This window comes from Haliaeetus albicilla, chromosome 4 (genome assembly GCF_947461875.1).
Source record: "Haliaeetus albicilla chromosome 4, bHalAlb1.1, whole genome shotgun sequence".
Taxonomy (NCBI): domain Eukaryota; kingdom Metazoa; phylum Chordata; class Aves; order Accipitriformes; family Accipitridae; genus Haliaeetus; species Haliaeetus albicilla.
The window spans coordinates 8,535,139-8,555,791 of NC_091486.1; the positions used below are offsets into that span (position 1 = coordinate 8,535,139).

Below are 20,653 nucleotides of genomic sequence, written 5' to 3' on the forward strand. Positions count from 1 at the left end.
TATATTACACCTTTCTATGGCTTAAATAAGGCATCAGCTGATTAGTAAGTCACCACAAGGTAAAACTGCTTTTTTGAAGAAAAGCTTAAGACGACTTTTTGCAATTCAATACTATTTTAACCTTGCAAATTTGCAACCAAAAGTCATATTTAGATATTCGTTCATGATAATGAATACAGGAGATAAAACCCTTTCAAGACAGAGATCAGCTGTTAAATGCTCTAAATACAGTTTCTCTGAGCAGTTCCTAAATGTTTTCAAAAAGTACTAAGTTTTTTTAACTTCTAGACCTTAAAAAAAAAATACGTATTTTGGAACATTTCCCATCTCCCTAGAATATCTTTACAAAAAGGCAAAGCCAGAAAAACCCCAAGGATCAAAGTTCTACTTTGTAGCAACCTAGACAAAAAGCTGAAAGAAAAATAAAACCAAACCCACCCTATTTGAAGGGTATAAGTAACATAATTATAACATAAGTAACAATATCCACAAGTACTTAATAGCTGTAATCCTTAGAGAAACATAATCAGTGCAAATGCAATACTTCCACTATTGTCTAGTAGAAAAAGTACAACAGCTAGTAGTTAGGGAAGAAACAGCAAATGCAAGTCACTGAAAGCTCCTGTGCTCTCCCTAGGGATCTTGCTTGTCCTGTAGAATCTTTATTATTCATGTGCCTTAAGAAATTAGACCATTCGCATTTCAGAAGAAGGAATCTCACTGTTGGAGGCAAACCCATGAAAACAGAAACATAACTGTACTGCGAAAAGGGAGAAATGCAAAAATTTATAGGCCAGCTAAGATACCCCATCGCTACTGATAAAGTTCACAAGACCCAGAGAATTAGAAGTCAGAGTTGCTCTTATGGTTCCTCCCATCATAGACCCGTCAAAACACACAGCCTAATCATGCTGCAGTTAGCCTGAAGCATTAGAGACTAAAAGCTTAAGATCATACCAAACGATTGCCTAGAAGACCAATCACATGAAAATAAGTTATCAGACATCATAACCTCATTAAAAAGAAGAAATGTATCAAGCTTAGGATCCTCAGACAAATTATATAAAAAGCATTCAAATTAAATGCTATGACCCAATCTACTCAACGTATTTAATACAACATTTGAAAGCAGTGACTTGATCAACCTTGTTTGAAAACATCTGATTCTTCAGTGGTCTCCCACTCTGGAAACATACTAGAAATTATAGAAATTAAGAATCCTAACTTTTACTAACCAACCTAAGCTGTGGAATCACTGGTAGAAAAGAATTGCAAGCTCCATATTACATATAATGCACAGTCCCAATCTCTCTCTCTCTCTCTTTTTTTAAAATAGTACAAATAATTTTGAATTATTCCTAGCATTAAAACTGATCTAAATTAAGATATGATATTTCAAGGACTACTGTACGTGCCCCTTCTCTGGCTTCATGTATTTCACACTGCACCATCAGGCTTCCTAAAGGAATTGAAGATTTTTCAGAGCTGCCAAGGACAGTTAGCTGCATGCCTCACTGACTGAAACCCAAATATAGTTCTTTTGTGCTTTTAGAAGTCATCCCTCTAGTCTAAATTAAATTACAGTAATTCTAATCACAAATAAACACTTAAGGAGTAGACTCAAAATAATATTAGTGTACACAGTTGGCCTAGCACTCATTTTTCTTTATTGATACTTAAGTCAGTTCCTCTTTGCATTGGAAAGACCAACTTAACTCACCAGAGGATTTTTAAACCCATACTCTTCAAAGTATGCCAGTTGTTTTGTTATTTTCAGTACCGATAAATGCACTGGGGAGAATGCATAGACATTCTGTTATAGAAAAAGGAAAGAATTCTGCTCATTTTTATGAGCCAATGGCTCACAAAGAGCTGCTAGATTGGGAGGATAATAATTAACAAGGATGCCAAGAAAGCAAAGATGGAGCAAACCTGGTGTACCATGGGAAGGGGAAAGAAGAAAAAACCTTATTAATTTAATGTATTGACACATGGAAAGCGGGGATGGAAAGGCAAAATACTGGATGTCAAACTAGCCAAACTTTAATAGTGAATTTCTTGGGCAAAAAAGACCAGGGGTATATATGCCCCTAAGATGGAAACATTATGATAGCAAAACCAGCCAAAATGCTAATACAGATTCTGTTGTTCAGAACATGACTTAAATTTGCAGATAATTAAAGAATCAACTTGAATTAATAGCTCATGGTTCCAAGCGAAACTGAGAGGCAAATCAGAATATGATTAGAATGATGGCAGAGGGCAGAACATGAAAACACTCAACACTGAAGCTCATGCACCAGAAGACACTTTTAAATCATAGTAGATATTACCAGGCAGATACAGAGCAAAGAAAGCAGAAGTGAAAAACTACAGCAGGGAAGTTACACAAGTCATAACATCCATATTTAGAGGTGCCTAGTACTCAAGAAATATCACACTTCCAACAAAACCAAGGTTTTCAGAGAAAACAGAGGTATTTCCCTCCATCTCTGGTTCTTGCTTCCCTGTTTAGTGAGAGCAGCAGATGATCAAGAGTCTATATATGCTTCGGTGAAAGGGAGAAGGGTTTCAACCTATGCAACTACACAAGGTATCAAAGACTTCAGAGACAGCCTTTGTAGAACTATTGGAAAAGGAAACGATAGCATTGACAGGCTTCTACTACAGAATTAAAAAGCGTGCTGATTTGATGTTACTTATACAAGATATCTAGCAGGCTGCTAAGTTTTATTGCTGCTTTCCTCAAAAGCCACAGCAATTGCATTTTTATATGCATTTAAAGTAAAAAAAGCTTCCAGTTAACCGTGGTTTTGCATTGCACTATGTAAAATTAAAGTCTACAGCAGTACAAAGCCTCAGTAAAGACTGCTTAAAAATCCTGTAAAGAAATAGTACTCAATATTTTGTGTCAGAATTAAAAGCAACAGTTTGCACTAACCTAGATGAGTAACAAAATTAACTTTGTGTTCCTCTCTATTTAGCCCCATGTAATGATACACAGCAGTGCAGAATACATACTATTTCTGTTGCAAATAATTTAAATAATCAAACTGTTGGCCTTTTTCAAGACAACCGCTTTCTGCTCTTTCCTTCACCCTTTCATTACTTGGCCTTCCTCTCTTGCCCAGTGTACCAATATTCAATCTGAGCACTTAACCACTTCCTGTCCAGAACATGCAATCTCTCACTTTTAAGCCTAGGAACTACCTCTAATTGCAGCTCTTGGCAGGACCTACAGTTTCATGAGAACTTCAGATGACCTAGAAAGTGGGTGGGTGGGGTTTTTTTCTTGGTTTGTTTTTTAAATAACCAAGTATTGCCACTTCGGCAAATCACTTCAGGGTTTCTCATAGAGAACACCACAAGGATGCCCACAACTAAATATGAAACCTAAGTGGTTAAGTAATTTTCTTGGTTGCCTTGCATGACCCAAATATGGCCCACAACAGCAATGCTAGCTGTACTCATCATCTCTGAACAAGTCCTGCAGCTGCTCTTCTCAGATTCAGACTATTAACCACTGCCATGGGAACTTCTCTGAAAACAGATAGGTGCTATAGTTATTGAAAAATGCAGGAGGATGCCTAGGAAATTATCTTTTTCCCAGCAAATACCAGTGAAACCTTAATCAACTTTTCTCAGACTTACTGATGTAAGGTAAGTCAGGTTTTATTTCAGTGAGTACTGACTTCCAACTATAGATGTGGGAGAAAGGTAGGTAAGGAATGTCTAAAACTGCTCAGATTGACTTGAGTGGAAGCCTTCAATCTCCTTCGTCTTGTGTGACAAGTAAGCAACAGTGATGCAAGCTCTGTGAAAAAACCTGGTGCCTGGAACTTGCTTTTCTCCCCTTGCTCCCAAATTGCCTAAAGAAGCCCTATCAGCTTTCATTGAAACTACAAGGGATTAGGCAGAGATAGGGCAGGGAACGTGAGGGGAGGAACTGGGGACTTTGTTTTGCAACACATTTTCTGGAAGCTCCTGATACAGAACGGGGTGACAGGGGAGGGGAACCTGCTTTGGTTGATAACTCATAACAAAAAAGTTTGCAGAAAATGCAACAGCATTAAAGCATAATGTGTCCTGCACCAGGAATATCTGTAATTAAATAACATGTAGAATGGGAAAAAAAGCATGTGCGTGTGTATACATACAAATGTGTGTATAGATGTGTATGTATATCGTTATAAACAGGAACATGATATAGCATGTGCTAAGGTTGCAGCATGCAATTACAAATCTGGTATTGTTCCATTCATATGCGACTTTTCTCTGTCATTGGCAATGATGACAGGAAGGATTATGATATCACTAAAGTGGGCCTAGATGAAATCTCCATCAGAAATATACAAATACTTCAGCTTTGTATTTGTTTAGGTACAGAACAGCCACATGCAACCAGCCCTAAGTTTGAGCAAGGGGAAGGAGGGCAGTGGTGTTCATTTGGATCCTGCTCTTCAACTAGTTTGAGTTTCATTTGATCATTTAAGACTAAACACAGAAGTTGTCTCCGAAGAAGGAACCAGGACTCTTCTTCCCTCTCTCCAGGATAACCTTCCTCTCACTGTGTTAGCATCAGTTCTTTCTCTAGCTTATTCTCTCCATAGCAACCATTACACTGTCATGCACATGATTTAATAGGAAGCATGTGATATCAGACTGCAGATTAGCAGTTAGAGAAGATTGCTGGGAAGCAGCAACTGCAGATTTGAAGACTAACCATTTTTTGGATGAGTGATATAAATGTTAAGCTATTATTCAGAACACATTATATTTACCTTTGCACTATCATATTTTTCAGTAAGATCAGTTGTACCTCCTGTACCTAGTGTTGAATTCAATGCCAATCAAATGCAGTAGGTAGTCTTTGATCATGCTCAAGAAACTAGGTCCACTTGAGAAGTCAAGTGTTCCCTACTTGGTTTGAATAGCAGTAGACACAGCACTGTCTAGAGTCTATGTAGCTAGCTCCAAAAAGTTAGGTTGCATGGTAGTTTAGAAGTTCAAAATTTAAGTGCTACATGATTCCAGACATTAGTGAAAAGTCGGTGTTTTGAACCAGGGTCTGAATGCCTAGATTCTACTTAAACTGAACTCAAGAGTTTCCCTAGTCCATTATCATAGACAACCCACTCTCACAGCAACTTTATCTTTTCATAGCTTACTGCTAAGTGAGTCAACACACACCAAAACACCCCAACAAACCTAAGAAATTCAAAGAGTATGTTTTATAGAAGCCTTGCAGGTATCTGTTTCAGTAACTCTTCCTCAGAAACACACTGAAACTAAAGGGAAGTCAATATTGCAGCACTCGACTATATTACAGAGAAAGTACTTCAAGCACAGTTGTAAGAACCTGGCAAACATTTGTAGCACCGGGGTCGTCTGAGCATCTTCCAAACCGAATGAAAGTATACTCTGCCAGAAGCTCTCCACATCCAAAACTTCAGGAAGTCCTTTATGCTTTTAAAGAGCCACAGTAGGAGTTTAATAAAGCAGAAGCTGAAGGGTACTCTCTCTAAACACCTGGGATAATCTTCATTTTGGAGTCTTCCAAAGGGCAGGTGCAGCCCATCTACAGGGAAACTAGAGCAACTTTCTTTGCACATCAGGTGAACGACATTATTGCTCAGTGTACTGCTATCCATGGTGAAGTGCTGCTATTAAGTATCTTGTGTCAGCCCTAGAGTGGGAAATAAAAAAACCCAACAAACAGTGCTGCAATAGCTGGTGAAAGAAGGTGCATCTTTAAATTTATTAGGCAGTATGAAGCCAGGCAGAGAAGAGAACTCATAATGTTCACTTAGAAAACCCATTTGAGAATTTGATACGGAAGAACTGCTCCCATTGGGAAGGTAACTTTCTCAACTCCTATAGAAGCTGTAATACCTATATTTTGTTTAGCATTTCCTCAGTGATAGGTAGTCATTTTGAAGGTGCTACAAAATCTGTGGTGTGCAAGATGACTGCCTGCCTGTTCAGTGAAATGGAGGCGTGTACAGGGAACTTTGGCTTTGGTTGTTTCCAGAGGCAATCTCAAACATCGGGTGTTAGGTACCCACAGTCCCAGTGACACTGCAGCACAAAATTTTATATGTAACCATCAATCAACAAATGGTCTTTTATCTAACTTCAGTTATGCGCACTAAATTTGATTCCTCTCTTACAATGGCATCTACGGCTTTTCCAACAAGACAGAAAAAGACTAATCCCAGTTTTTAAAGTGACAGAAGTAGAAAAGATAACTGAGCCCAAATCACCCAAATCCAGGCCAATATACTAATGGATGATTTGGGGACAAAGTGCTATCATTAGCATTTCACTTTCTTAGGAACACGTTAAGATGACTAAAGAACTTTGAACTTTTGCTGCTTTACACTTCAGACAACAATACTATTTTTGTCAATTTTCCGAGTATTTCCATAGAATTCAAAGAAGCTGGTTTGATGTTTCATTACACTGAAGAAATGCAAATCATTAACTCACCTCAATGTCAGAAATTAGCTTACGCACACAGCAGAAGTTGTGGAAAGGGGACTTCCATCCAGACATGAGCAAACTGCAGTAAACTACCAAAACCACAAGGATTTGAGGAACCTGTATAATTATGATTCCCAGGTGTTTTCACTAAAATGTGCCTCAGACTACAGCTTGCATTCTGGAAACAAACCCACATTCAAAATCACCTTCAGTTTGTATTTTTCTGCTTTATCCCTCAAAGCAAATTAACAGTGTAAAGAAAAATACTCCTGCAACCAAACCATACATTCTGTTTCCATCAAGTCTGAAGGACTGAAAGCATGAATTCTTTCTAGTGGTATACGCACAAAAGCTACAGGAGTCTTGAAGGCTAGTCTTTGAAACAGTTTTAGTCTTTTGAAGCATTGGATCCACTTCCAAGGTGGGTACCTAAAATTACTCTTGCACCTGAAAGGCAAGCTCGAGATCCCAAACCTGGTATTTTAATGAGATCTGCCCAGCTCCAGCGGGTAAGCAGCAATGTAATGAATGACCCCTGGGCGGTGGTAGCTTGCACCACAGCTACTGGCTGACTAGCAGGCACAGCAGCAGTCCCACTCCCATGTGGCAGGCAGTCCTCTCAGAGAAAGCACGTATCTAGATAAAGAAAAGGAGTGATAAGACCCCTCCACTTTTTTCTTTTTTTTAGTTAAGCTGGGAAGCTGTATGAAAAATTCATTTTCTAGAAGATATTTTTAAAAGCTTTATTCTTCAGCTCCAAACTGACATTTTGCAGTGAAATACATTTTTGTACTGTCTAGAAATTAATTTTTTCACATTTCATTCCAGAGGCAATGCCATCCATGAAAATTATAACTGTGCCAGTGACATTACAGCGTTAAACAACTGGCTTTTTCATAACTAAATGCTAAGTTTAAAAAGGAAGTAACTCTTCTCAATGGGCAAGTTTGTATCACGGTTAAAATGAAACAAGTCCCAACTATTCAGAAACCTTAGAGTTAGCTTAACTTGCTTTTCAATTTTTACTACTTCTAATCCCTGTCTTGCTCTGTTATTCAAGAGAACGTAGGTCTGGTTTTGCTATTCAGGCCATTTATGTCTCCTCCAGTCTACAAAGGCTCCAGCACAATTAGTGTTACGAAGACTGCACAGTTGCATATCATCCACCAGGAGTGATCCAGTGCCTGCAGCAAAACAGCAAGACAGAAGTGCAAAAACTCTTGCAGCTTTTTCTGCAAGTCTGTACAGGGGACAACTTTAAATAAAAAACATAAGGCTGAACATGCTGGATTGCTTCTTGCTTTCCCTCTGCTGCCACACTCGCCTCCCATTCTGCTCAAGCAGCCAAGACACAAGAAGAGAAGTGGAGAAGAGCTGTTCAGCGAGTTGTTCTTATGTCTCCTGTAGAAGTGACATCCAAAGCAAATCAGATGAGGCAGAACTGCTAATACTTGAACTTGTACAGGCTCTTCAGAAGAGAAGACTTGGGGCAGCCTGGATTTTGACTGCACTGCTTCTGTTTTGCAGACACACATGGTGGAGACATAACAAGGGCACGTGACAGATACACAAAGAGTGGGTTTTATTCCAAGCTTTGTTTCTAAACCTTTGCATAAACTGTGGGCAAGTTACTTTGTGTCTCTGGTTCTGACCCATATTACACACCAAAATGTAGTATTTCAGGCTCCTTTGTTTACAAGTTTAAAATTATATTACAAAGAGTGCTAGATGAGTGTAATGTAATACCCTAACTGAACTGCTTCAGAAGAAAAAAGTAGATCTCAAAAGAGTATGAAAGAGCACAGGCGTTTTGTCACTAGATTGTACAGGCGATTTTAAGAGCAAAAGTAGACATATGCACAATTTGATGCATATTCTCTCTTTTCGAACTGAAGTTGTGCATCATTTGATGTATGTATTGCCTTCTCAAACACAGCATGTGTACAGAACCATCTTACTCCCATACTGTAACCTTAAAGTAAAAAAGAAAAATCTTAACAGTAATATGCTTCCAGTACCCTCATGCATTTTAATATTTTAAATCAGCAATTCTGACTTGAGAGGTCTGTAGACACATTTATCATTCAGCTGTGCAACCACACTATAAACTGTCAACTCTTCATCACTGTCCACTTGACAAATTACTCTCGCAACAGCATTTCCAAATTATCCTTAGCAGACAACACACCTCATAAATCCACATCATTGTAGTGTTATTAGAATTTCACTTCATGCTTGCATTCGCAAACATTTAAGCTTTCAACCTCTGCTGCTGGGCATTAATCATGGAATTAATCACAGGATTAAGAATACCAAATTTAAACTCAAGGTTAATAACATGTTCACCCAATATTAGTTTTACATTCTGTCATGGGAAAACACTTTAAAAAAGAAAGTACAAGACCTTTGACTGAAGTTACCAACTATACACATAGATTGATTGTACTGTTGTTCCATCATGAAATGAGAAGTTGCCCAAATTCAATACTGCTGCTTAAAGAAAAATTTCAAATCCCTAGACCCTTGAAAAAACAACCATTTGCTCTCCGCAAATGCCTGCATTTTGCCATGAGGATGAGCTGAAAAATCAGTTATAAAAAACCAGCATCAACTGAGTTTTCAAAACTGATGAACAGAGAATATTGTCACAGAAAATACTGTGATTTAACAGAAATACAAAATAATAAATGTCATTTAAGAATATTAGATTCTCACATTCAGTTGACATGTATCTCCATTTTTAAGATAACATCTGCACTAAAAACATGAAGCACCTCTTGGTTGGCAGAATACTAATGCATAAAAGTAATTCCGCTGATGCTGAAACTTAACCTTTTAGTAGAAACTTAGATAACTTCATATGATTATGAAACCATATCTCTAGCTTCTATGATAAACAACAAGATAAATAAAATAGTCATCCTGTATTTTTTCCTTCCCCAGCTTTATAGCCCATAAATAAATCAACACTTGGTACTAGCAATGGAATGAGTCAAATTTGTGATTCAACCCAGCCTTTTTGATTTCTTCAGATATGTGTTTTGGATATGCATTTAGCTACTACTGCTGCTTCAAGCAATGCCCTCAAAAGTTCAATGACAGTCAACTGAGTAAATTAACAGAAACTGCTTTCATTACAACTGAGTTACTTATGTAATCGACTTACTGTTTTAATCTGAGATACGTAATTTAAAAACCCAGCGCCCCCCTCCCCCCCCAATCCTGCAGAAACTACAAAATTAGTATTAGTTTGCAATTCTGCAGCCATGCTGGCTCTTGCAGTTCTTTACAAGCAGTAAGCCACTAGATTATCAATACTACTTCCAAGATCAGTTGCTATAAGTTATCAAAAATCTTACTAATGAGAAAGAAGAGGTCAAGTGACCAAATAACACCTTACTGTTTCTGGCACACATGCTACAAGCCAGTAACAGAGCTCATAATAATTGATTGACAAAATTCATTCTTGGAAAACAAGTGTTACTCAGGAAACAGGAAGTCTGTACAAAAACCACCAGGGCATGTACCTTGCTAATCTGTGTACAAAACTGGGCCTTTGGTTCTGATAGATACCAAAAGCTTTAGCCAATGTATCTGCAACTTCACTCAAAAACATGACTTTCATTTTTTTGTTGTTTTCTGTTAACAGACTCCACAATTCATGAACAGTCTCCAAGCAGGAAGTGGCCATGCTGCTCAGGAGGATGTACCATCTAGCTTCACTTTCCAAATTTTACATTCCAAGTGCCTCCCCTAAAATACCTCCCTATTACTACCTCAGGAGCTACATTGAAAGCAACAGAAAAAATGTTCAGAGGCAAGGATCTACGACTGACCTTCATACTTCAGTTTAACAGGATACCTAGCGTGGACTCCCTGGAGAGTTGCTGCTTACATCACTTCAGTTATAAACATTAGAATTCTCCAGGCTAGAAATCTCTGGAGGACTTATGAATAATAGCAACACACTTCATAATAATTCTGTTTTAATAGTTTTTTCCTCTTTATAGAATTTTTCTGAAGAAAGTTATGATTTCTTTTGAGAAAAGTTTGGAAACAGTTACCAAAAATATGGAGGCACTATGATGTTCCCCTTCTGCAGATTAAGAGATTACTGACCTCACTGAGGTAAATAAAAAAGGAGCACGTGGACCCATCTACACCATAACTTGCGTAACAGGGATCCGATCGCCACATATCTTTCATCCACTGTAAGAGAACAAAACCACAGTCTGTTAGGTTTAAGTACTACATAATAACTCTATACTATTTCACACTGAACTCAGGAATAACAGGGGAAAGCTGCAAGCGACTATATCCAACCAGATAAAAATCACAATTAACAAAAAAGGAATTTTATTAATATTTTGGAGCATACTGCAACTCTGCATTCAGCTATGTTGGGGAAGTAACTACATACCAGACATGAGCACAGTTTATACAAACTGGTAGCCAGACAAGCAGAGACAAATATCAAAAGGAGAATATAATCAGGATCCAAACATATAGGTGTGGCTAGAGTTGACTGCATTGCACCCCACCCCCCGGTGGTACACTTGCTCTGGAATTTAACAGACCATTTCAGTTACCAAGACTGAAATCTGTCTGATTCTGACAAGAATCTGCCATTTCTGCAGAAGCAAGTAATTAATTTAAATTTATATTTTAATATTCAAATAATGTATGACATAGTTACTATGCAGCCAGTTTGTCAAAAAGGATCAAAATACTGACCAGAGATTTAAAACTTACAGACTTTTTTTTTAAATACTATTGTCTAAGAAATTTATTCAGAGAAAAAAGGCAACATAATTTCACACATACTTTGGCAGTGATTTGTTTTCACTGTCAGAAATAAATGGTAATACTTGATAACGACATTTAAGTGTCCAGCAACTTTACTTTTGTCCCCTACTAGTAAAACAGTATCGTTACATTTGAAATATATCTTGGGGGAAAAAAACCCCAAACCCTCCATCTCTGCAAGTTTGTTGTTTCGGTTTTGGGTTGTGGTGGGTTTTGTTTTTTATTTTCCAGCCAAAGTCTGATGGCTTTCAATACTTGGCCTTTCCAACTGCATTATTAGCAAAATACTAGATTTTTGTAGAATCAACTGCAACCCCCAAAGTTCTGGTTGCACACTTATTGCAGGGCCTAGCTTGTGAGCAGAAGAGGCGGAATGCTTTTAACAGAAAAGGGGAAGGAAGGAACTGGACAGAGCTGTTGGTGAAGAGGGGAAAGAAGTGTAAACAAACGTCCTGCTGAAACAGAGAAAGGGCTGGAGTGAGGTACACACAGAAGCCCAGTCCTGGGGTAGGGGAACGCCAAATGACTCATACTGGGGAAGAGAACAGGGCTTTTCAAAAAGGAGAAGAAAGTTTCTGCATAACAAGACAGAATTCAAGTAATAAGGCATTTTATTAAATAATATTGCATTTTAATATAATATGGCATTTTATTCCTGTCTTAATAGCATGCCACCTTATTTCTCTGCAGCAGTAGTATTAAAGGCTTGAGGTGAGCAATGCTGTAGTGACACACACTCCTAAATATCCTCTTTTTCAACACAGTTGTTCTTGTTTTACACCACTGTCCGAGTAGTGACCTCTTGCAACATACATTCCATTTTTAAAAGTACACACATAATAAGATTAAAAACAGTTCACTAACCTTTATTTTCCCTTCACAGTGAGGAAAACCATCCATAGGAGGCAATTCACACTGTTCTTGGGCTCCGTTTATGAGATCTAAAGAGAAACATGGACCATAACTGAATTTCTTTTTATAGTTCTGACAGATAGCCTAATGAATCCTTCCTTTTATTTTCATGAATCCACAGTCCAGACTGACTGAAGAGTCCTACTGTGTAATATTTGTTATAACATTAAAACTCAGTGTGCTCTTTTTTGACTATAGAAGAAAATGGTTGTGTAGATTTCAACTCTGACTTGCAGGAGAACTACTGAGTTACAAAACCTGCTCTATGAAGGCTTAAAAACTAAGCTAAACTGTACTGAGAATAATAAAAAGCAAAATATCTTCCTAATCAAAGTGTGCTTAAAACTACTAAATTGTAACAATTTGTTTCCAATTGTCAAACATTCGTAAGATGTATATTGCTCTTAAATGTGAAAACTAGTTTTTCAAGTTCTGTTATCACTTTATCAAATAGCCATGATCTGAAACTTGGCCTCATATATATGACCCAATTAATAAATGTTGCAATATGGTCTAATTTTACAACCGAGTAGGACTACATTGCATCTCATGAGAAATATTTCCTATGTCTCCCAAGATTTTTTTTCTTTTTTGCCTATTAAAATTTTAACATCCTAGATTTTTGCAACACATTAAAGAGTGTAATACAGAGCAACACTTCTAGCCCGTGAACCAAGGAAAGAGGAGCAGTTTTAAAGGACATTACCCCTTCAGCTCTAGGATGGGACTTTCTTCTAAGAACTTAGAAGAACCTTCTAACGCAGGCCTTTAAGGCAAGGAAAATGAGTAACGTGGTGGAGAGATTCTTGCCAAAGGCAGCAGAGGATAAGGTTTTCAATTTAGGTAGTTCATCCCAGAATTATCTAAATTATACCTGCATCATTTCTGGCTTTTTCCACGGGCAAGAAACAAGATCATTAAAGCCAGCCAGCCATCAACCTAGGAACACCTCATGCTATGGCAGTTACAGTGCACGACTTCACCCAGAATATGCTAATCAGAGAGCTCAGAAAAAAAAAAAAAAAAAAAAGACTGCAGCATTAGAATGGAGTAGCAACAAGATCAGTGGATAAAAGTTAGGATGTTGTATTATATACAAAAATCACCTCCTCATTTATCCAAATATTTTCCTTTTTTTTGCAAATAGTTTCTTTTAAAGGTAAAACTTGAAATGTGAGTAAAGTGTTGCAAAATGGAGCAGATGGGCAAAGAAGAATCATGCCAGGAGGAAGAGACTTATTTGTCAGTCTCTGCAGCAGCAGTAATTTGACAAACTGAGCTGTACTGCCAATGACAATAAGACTGAAACAAAGTAGGTTTTAAGATGACTTTGTAATTTCAACTCAATAAGCACTTTCAAAATATTCTCCCTATCTTCTTATCCTTATAGGATTCTTGCAGACTAGACCACTAACATCGACGGCTCTGATTTCTGCTCCAAGTAAGAACATACAGAGCACACATACAGATATCAACAATTTAAATTATGCTTTAAATTCAGTCAGCACAGCTAGATAACAATGGGACTTTTTGCTTTACTACAGTTCAGGAATCGGGCCTTCCACTTGAATCACACTGAAATCAGTGCTTGAGATCAGACAGTAACAAACCTACCTTAAAACAAAAAGTGCCATGGTTAAAATGATGGCAATTTTCAGTAATCAAGTTTTTTTGGGGGTGTGGTAGTTGTTTTTTTTTTTCTTCCCAAACTCATAAGCCTGAATACAAAGTAAGTACAGAGCTTTTCATAAGACATGTCAAATTCAACATTCCTAAAACATCAAAGACATCTGAAATCTATAATATAACATCAGAGATGCAGTTCAATCACAGGGAACATTCAACTTTCAGCACCCTACTGAACATAGGGCTGAAAATTCTGAATGTCTGGGCAATTCTATTCAATCAAACAAGTCTTCCCATCAATTTCAGTTGCATTTGGACAAGTTATGCTTGTCATGCTCAAAGGTTTTTTGCTTCCCCACATAGCTACTATATATAGCACCAACCAACTGTAATTAGCAATTTTCAGAAAGGTAAGAGACAATTATTAAACCGTTAAAGAGAAAGTATTATTAATGGTATTCAACATGCATTTCCACATACCTTTTCCTCTGCAACAGTGCTTTCTTAAGGGGTATCCTTCCTCAGTCACTACCCACTAATCACCATGCCAGCACTACCATTCATAGAATCATGGAATCATTTAGGTTGGAGAAGACCTTTAAGATCATCGAGTCCAACCGTAAATCTAACACTGCCAAGTCCACCACTAAACCATGTCCCTAAGTGCCACATCTAGAATAGAACAGAATCATTAAATTTGGAAAAGACCTCTAAGAACATCAAGTCCAACCATCAACACAACACCACCATGCCCACTAAACCATGTCCTGAAGTGCCAAGTCTATGAGTTTTTTGAACACCTCCAGGGATGGTGACACCACCACTGCCCTGGGCAACCTGTTCCAATGCCTGACAACCCTTTCAGTGAAGAAATTTTTCCTAATATCCAATCTAAACCTCCCCTGGCACAACTTGAAGCCATTTCCTCTCATCCTATCACTAGTTACTTGATAGAAGAGACCAGTACCCACCTCGTTACAACCTCCTTTCAGGTAGTTGTAGAGAGCGATAAGGTCTCCCCTCAGCCTCCTTTTCTCCAGGCTAAACAACCGCAGTTCTCTCAGCCGCTCCTCATAAGACTTGTGCTCCAGGCCCTTCACCAGCTTTGTTGCCCTTCTCTGGACACACTCCAGTACTTGACTCTTGGCTGGATCACTGATATAGAATCAGTTAAAAATAGCTCTTGTCCAAAAGTATTACTTGAAACCAGAAATAATTTTATCATTGGCCCTACTGAGGAAACAAAGCAGAGATGGGAATGACAGTTCCCCAGGGGCTGCAGCTGCAGGAGGTGCTGTTGGCACAGCCTAGCAAAGCCACTTAAGAAAGCCTAACATATAGCCTTTGCACTGCTTGCTCTGGGCTAAATGATCTTCCTCTGCAAGATGGTCATTCCTCCTTAGACATGATGTTACTCCTTCAGTTCCTATTTGTCAAAAGTAGGAAAATACTCAAAAGCTGCAATTCTGCTCTTTCTGTTGATTGGAAGGTATAGCTTGCCAACATGAAGGATCCATGAACTTTGTAACTTCAAATAAAAAATGTCTTCTATCTCAAGCTAACAATGCTGTCATACGATTGCTTTCCACATCAGAAAGTCAGCCAAGCAAACCCTCTCTTCTTCTGAAGTCCTTTTATGCACAGGGTAATACATGAGCACAAGCTATAATTCTTTATTTTACATCATAAATACCTAGTGTGCCAAGCCTATCAAACCATATTGCAATTCTAATAGGTATCTCGTGACCTGTCAAAGAAAGGAAGGATAGAGGAAAAAAACACAAAATACAATGGCCTCTTTTTTGGTAGATACACAACTGTAATCTAGATATCTGTTTGCTTTTGTCATGTGTAACCATATTTTCTGCAGGCAAGTGTGTTTTTGTAGACGGGTAGTGATCTTTGCTACTGTTCATTGTTCACAAGGTTTTACAGGATCCCTGTCTTTGCAAGATCTACTTGCAAGAATAAAAACTGCCTTCTTCCAACAGTCACATGTTGCACCAGCCATCCACTTCAACAACTCAGATCAGCTGCGGCAGTACTACATACAGATACCTGCCAAGCAGAAAGCCAACCGTCCCAGCTCCCCTGTTCTTGCCCCCTCTAAGAAGTAAAAAGCAAGAGCCAGACATTTACATTAGCACAAGCTACAGATTTTCTCAGGCTTCTGGTCTCCCCTGTGGCCAGCTGCACTAGGGGTTTTCCAGAGCAATCACATTCTTGCTCTTCCACTGGGATGATTTACATACAAACCATAAACCGACCTCACCAGGGTAATCTGTATGTATAGGGAACACAGAACACTAACACCCACCTTTATCACCTCTAAGCACGTTGAAATGTTTGGTGAAGTATTAATGTCTCTAGTAGTATTTCCAAGAGTACCTGACATCCTTCCCCTCCTTGCCAGCAACAGTAAACACTCCTAGGATTCACCTTCCTCAAAAACGTTAACATCTTTTTTCCACCTTTACAGACTCTGAAGATGCTTCACATGCTTACCAGCTCCCCACTCCATCTTCCCACTCAGCCTTACCATGGATCTATCCCAAACACCTATATCAACTTTCACTTGCTTCATTCACAGCTACCAATCAGGTAATAGCATAGTGAAGGCAATTCTATAAAGCTTAAGTATAATTTACATGAATTACAATGAAACAATTTACATAAAGTATTATCCAGAGCAAAACAAAATGTAGCAATATATGCACAAAAGACGAAATGAATGTGAAAGAACAGGAGAAGCAATAGAAAAAAGCAACTCTGTTCCATCCAAGTACTTGCTAAACAAGCAATCTTTCCTTCCTGCCTGCAAATAGGAAGCTAGCTGATGTAATCAGACTGGAAACACATCTGCATTAAGGAGGGTTGTCCAAAGCAACACACTGCTTGCAGAAATAAGCAAGTCAGTATGGGACCATACTGGTTTCCACACATAAGCCTAAGAATTAAATACAAAAGTCTGAATTCACTTGTGAATAATTTTGATGGTTCCGGGCAACTACTGCTTGCACTGAAGCCACACCCCTTCTTCTCAGCCATAGTCAGTGAGTTCTAGGTTGAGAAACATCCTTCCCAACTTTTTTCCTCCTTAAAGATCAGAACCTGTATGAAGAATTACATTTCTGCTCCTCTAGCTGCTCCCTACTAACTAGGCATGAAGGGTATGCCGGAGCCTGTTGGTAACAGCTAGCAGCCTGTGGGCAACAAAAAGGCTCCTTTCCCCACGCTTACTAAACTAGCTGTTCTGAACTATAGTTATAAACATAGGAAACATCCTTGTCAAATATCTAAAGTCAAGGAAGCTGTGACAAGCTTCTTTAAATACAAATTCATAGCTACAAATTAACAGTCCAGCTTGCCCTCATCAAACCATGTTGCACAGCTGACCAGCATATTCCCTAGCATGTCTCCAGCTCATTGTGGGCCCATACTGGCAAACCAGCTCACTCCCTTTTTTTGTGCAGAGGCTTCAATCATCCATGCTAACTAGGAGCTGGCTCTTCTTAAACAGGAAGCCAGACGTGAACAAACCGTGTGTATCCAACTTTAACCAGACACCACCAATTTACACTTCTGAGTGGATCACAAAGACAAGGGAGATGAAGCAAGTGGAACCCTGGGGATGATGACTGCACAGGCTTTGGCTGGGACAGTTAATTTTCTTCATAGTAGCTAGTATGGGACTATGTTTTGGATTTGTGCTGGAAACAGTGGTGATAACACAGGAATGTTTTAGCTATTGCTGAGCAGTGCTTACACAGAGCCAAGGCCTTTTCTGCTTCTCACCCCACCCCACCAGCAAGGAGGCTGGGGGGGCACAAGGAGTTGGGAGGGGACACAGCCGGGACAGCTGACCCCAGCTGACCCAAGGGATATCCCAGACCATAGGACGTCATGATCAGCACATAAAGCTGGGGGAAGAAGAAGGAAGGGGGGACATTCAGAGCGATGGCGTTTATCTTCCCAAGTCACCGTGAGGTGTGAATGAGCCCTGCTTTCCTGGAGACAGCTGAACACCTGCCTGCCCGTGGGAAATGCTGAATGAATTCCTTGGTTTGCTTTGCTTTGCTTGCATGTGTGACTTTCGCTTTACCTATTAAACCATCTTTATCTCAGCCCATGAGTTTTCTCACTTTTCTGTTTCTCCCCCCCACGGGAAGGGGAGTGAGTGAGCAGCTGTGTGGTGCTTAGTTGCCAGCCAGGGGTTAAACCACAACACTGATCTACACATCTGGATCTTCCAAAACGTGAAAAGCAAGTATTAAATACAAGTCAAGAGTTTAGAGTTTTTCATCATTTGGAGATGACGAAAAAACCCAAACCCTAATAATCTTATGAAGATTCTTGTTAAAAAGGTCTGGGTAGAAGTATTATGCTGTTACCAAATTCACATCAGATAGTTCTTTCCTGGAGGGGAAAAACATATTAAGCCAGACATTAAAGTTACTTTTATTAGAAAATAGTATTTGAGAAACCACAAGGATTTTTTCCTTAATTAGGATTTATGTAATTTAAAATGCAAGTTCTGAGATCTCTTTTCCCAGCCAAGCTTAGAACTTACAGCCAAAAAAGTTAGAAATACAGCAACTGTCAAGTCAGTACAAAGCAACAGTAGTTAATACACACACTTTTTTCTCTTAAGCTTTGTGTGAGCCATGATATTAATTTCTATTCTACAGTCACCTAAGTGTTTTTGAAGTCATGCGCAGCTTATCTCCTCTTGACTGCTGTTATGCAAAGACACAATTATTAAACATTTATCTCATATGATGTTACATTAAAAGTCAATGCATTGACAAATTCAAAATATGACTGTGAGCAAACTAGAAACCTAAGAGCACAGAGTTGTACAGATTATCCTGGAAAAAATGGAAAATATTGATAAAACACCAAGCAACTCTAGATTTAAAAGAACTCTTTAAATACAGTGCTCTGTTTGTAAAGTCCTGGGATATTCAATATATAACTAACTCCATCCCCATGTTTAGAAAGGAGCCATATGTTCACTTTGCAAATGTCTGTGGCTGTTTAAAAATATACAGCTCTGCATCAGAGATCGTTAGTGCACAGCAGGTGAAACTGAACTTGTGAACAATCATCAGTTATTTCAGTGCAAAGTCTAGCACGTTAGCATGAATGACTTGGAAGATTTAAGCTAAGCCACCTAACCTTGCACTGGAAAAGATACTTCTCCCCTGTTGCTCTATATGAGCAACTATAGTGGCTGAAGTCCCATGCCTTTGGCACCACTCTCTTTAAACACCAGTTCACAGGTACAGGTCTTCATCACCTCTTGCAATTAAACTCCATGTCCACCACAGGTTTTGTTTGTTTTAGTGAAGGTCTACAACACCCAAGAGAGAATTATGTGGTTAAAAGCACAATCTGCGATAGGGAATTGATTTTTTGTTTGCTTCCTAGTTACTCTTCAACTAAACACAAAATAAGCAATAGTGAGCGCTACATATGTATTTTGTCCCTTTCCTATATTGCACATCCTTCAAATAATGTGCTCTGTAACAGTTATAATTGGTTACTCAGCAGTGATTGTTGTTTGATATGTATTTTATTTGCAATAAAAGTTTTAAATAGCAATACTGGTTAAAGCAAATTAAAAAGCCACAATACTGCTGAAATTACGAACTGTGAAACCAACAGCTAAGGACCAACTCTTCACTCTTCAGAGAATGGAAATATCTTAAGAATTTAACATGACACAAAAGTTTATATGCTTTGGAACCTTGAGGCTAAACCCCACATTTTTAGACTAGTGCAAAAAAGCATATTAGAATATCTTTTGATGACATGTAGCACAGATAATAGCTCAACCCAAAGTGTTTTCCAACAGCAGATGTCATAAAATCAGGAAGCTCCTTAGTATTAAAAGGACAGAGTAATCATATCCAATTAAGTCTATTCACCAATTTTATCTCTATTTGTTCCCCTTCTGGTTTTGATAATTAAACAAAAGTACTATTCTTACTTTAATTCATGGAACCCTTCTCTTGTTTCTATTTCAGTTCTGAAGTCTGCTATCTATGGTTAGACACAACACTGTAGTTAAGGCTGGTTTAGTTTGTGTAAGGTCTCCTTTCCCTTCTCCCACTAATTAACACATTCTCAATTTAATTCACATTTTTCATCTCCAGCTGGTGAGATTTCTTTAAAGAGAGAATTTGCAGTGTGAGCTGAAAGCACTATCAACATATTCAATGAAACAAGCTAAAGGTTTCAAGATTTTAAATGCAGAGTGCAAAATGCTTTCTACTAACATTTTAGAAACTTCAGTAGCAAAGCATTGGTATGATTTAAAGAAAATTAACTTTTCTGCTGCTAGTCCATCCTCACACCAGCTGTGCTGCTATGTTCCATTAGTGCTACTGAAATCAATGCAGTGTTAGGAGAATTCAAGTAGTAGTCAAGTGGTTAATCAAAATGCAGCCCAGGGGACCACTAACAGCCCCTTCAGCATTACTAATACAGCTTAGCACTGCAGTGGAAAATATTCACGTGTGGTCTTCTGCACAGTCATTACACTGCACTGCAACAGCGAGGCTTGAAAACACACAATTCTCCCTAGCTTCACACTACTGCCTTTGTGGGAGGCAAATGGACAGCAAAATGGGAAAAACTGCTTGATATTATATACAGTGTGGAAAAAGAATACAATGAATAAGGCAGAATGAATACGAGTCAAAGCAAAGCATCACCCTGAGAAAGCTGCAATCTTGGCTATTAGAACCGGTGCAGCAGCCCACATCCTATTGCATCCGGTACACACTGACGTTCTGTAAGGACAACTAGTTTATTTTTTAAG

At 38.6% G+C, this 20,653-nt stretch overlaps 1 protein-coding gene across 3 annotated transcripts in view; it reads right to left on the bottom strand.

The window, feature by feature from the left end:
- MGAT5 (alpha-1,6-mannosylglycoprotein 6-beta-N-acetylglucosaminyltransferase) overlaps nt 1-20,653 on the bottom strand; it is a 138,831-nt gene that overhangs the window by 53,994 nt on the left and 64,184 nt on the right. For all 3 annotated transcript variants that reach the window (XM_069780823.1, XM_069780824.1, XM_069780825.1), the window contains exons 4-5: nt 12,154-12,230; nt 10,603-10,692 (exon numbers count right to left, since the gene is read on the bottom strand). In XM_069780823.1, the coding sequence (XP_069636924.1) occupies nt 10,603-10,692; nt 12,154-12,230 (167 nt within the window). The remainder of the gene's footprint in view (nt 1-10,602; nt 10,693-12,153; nt 12,231-20,653) is intronic.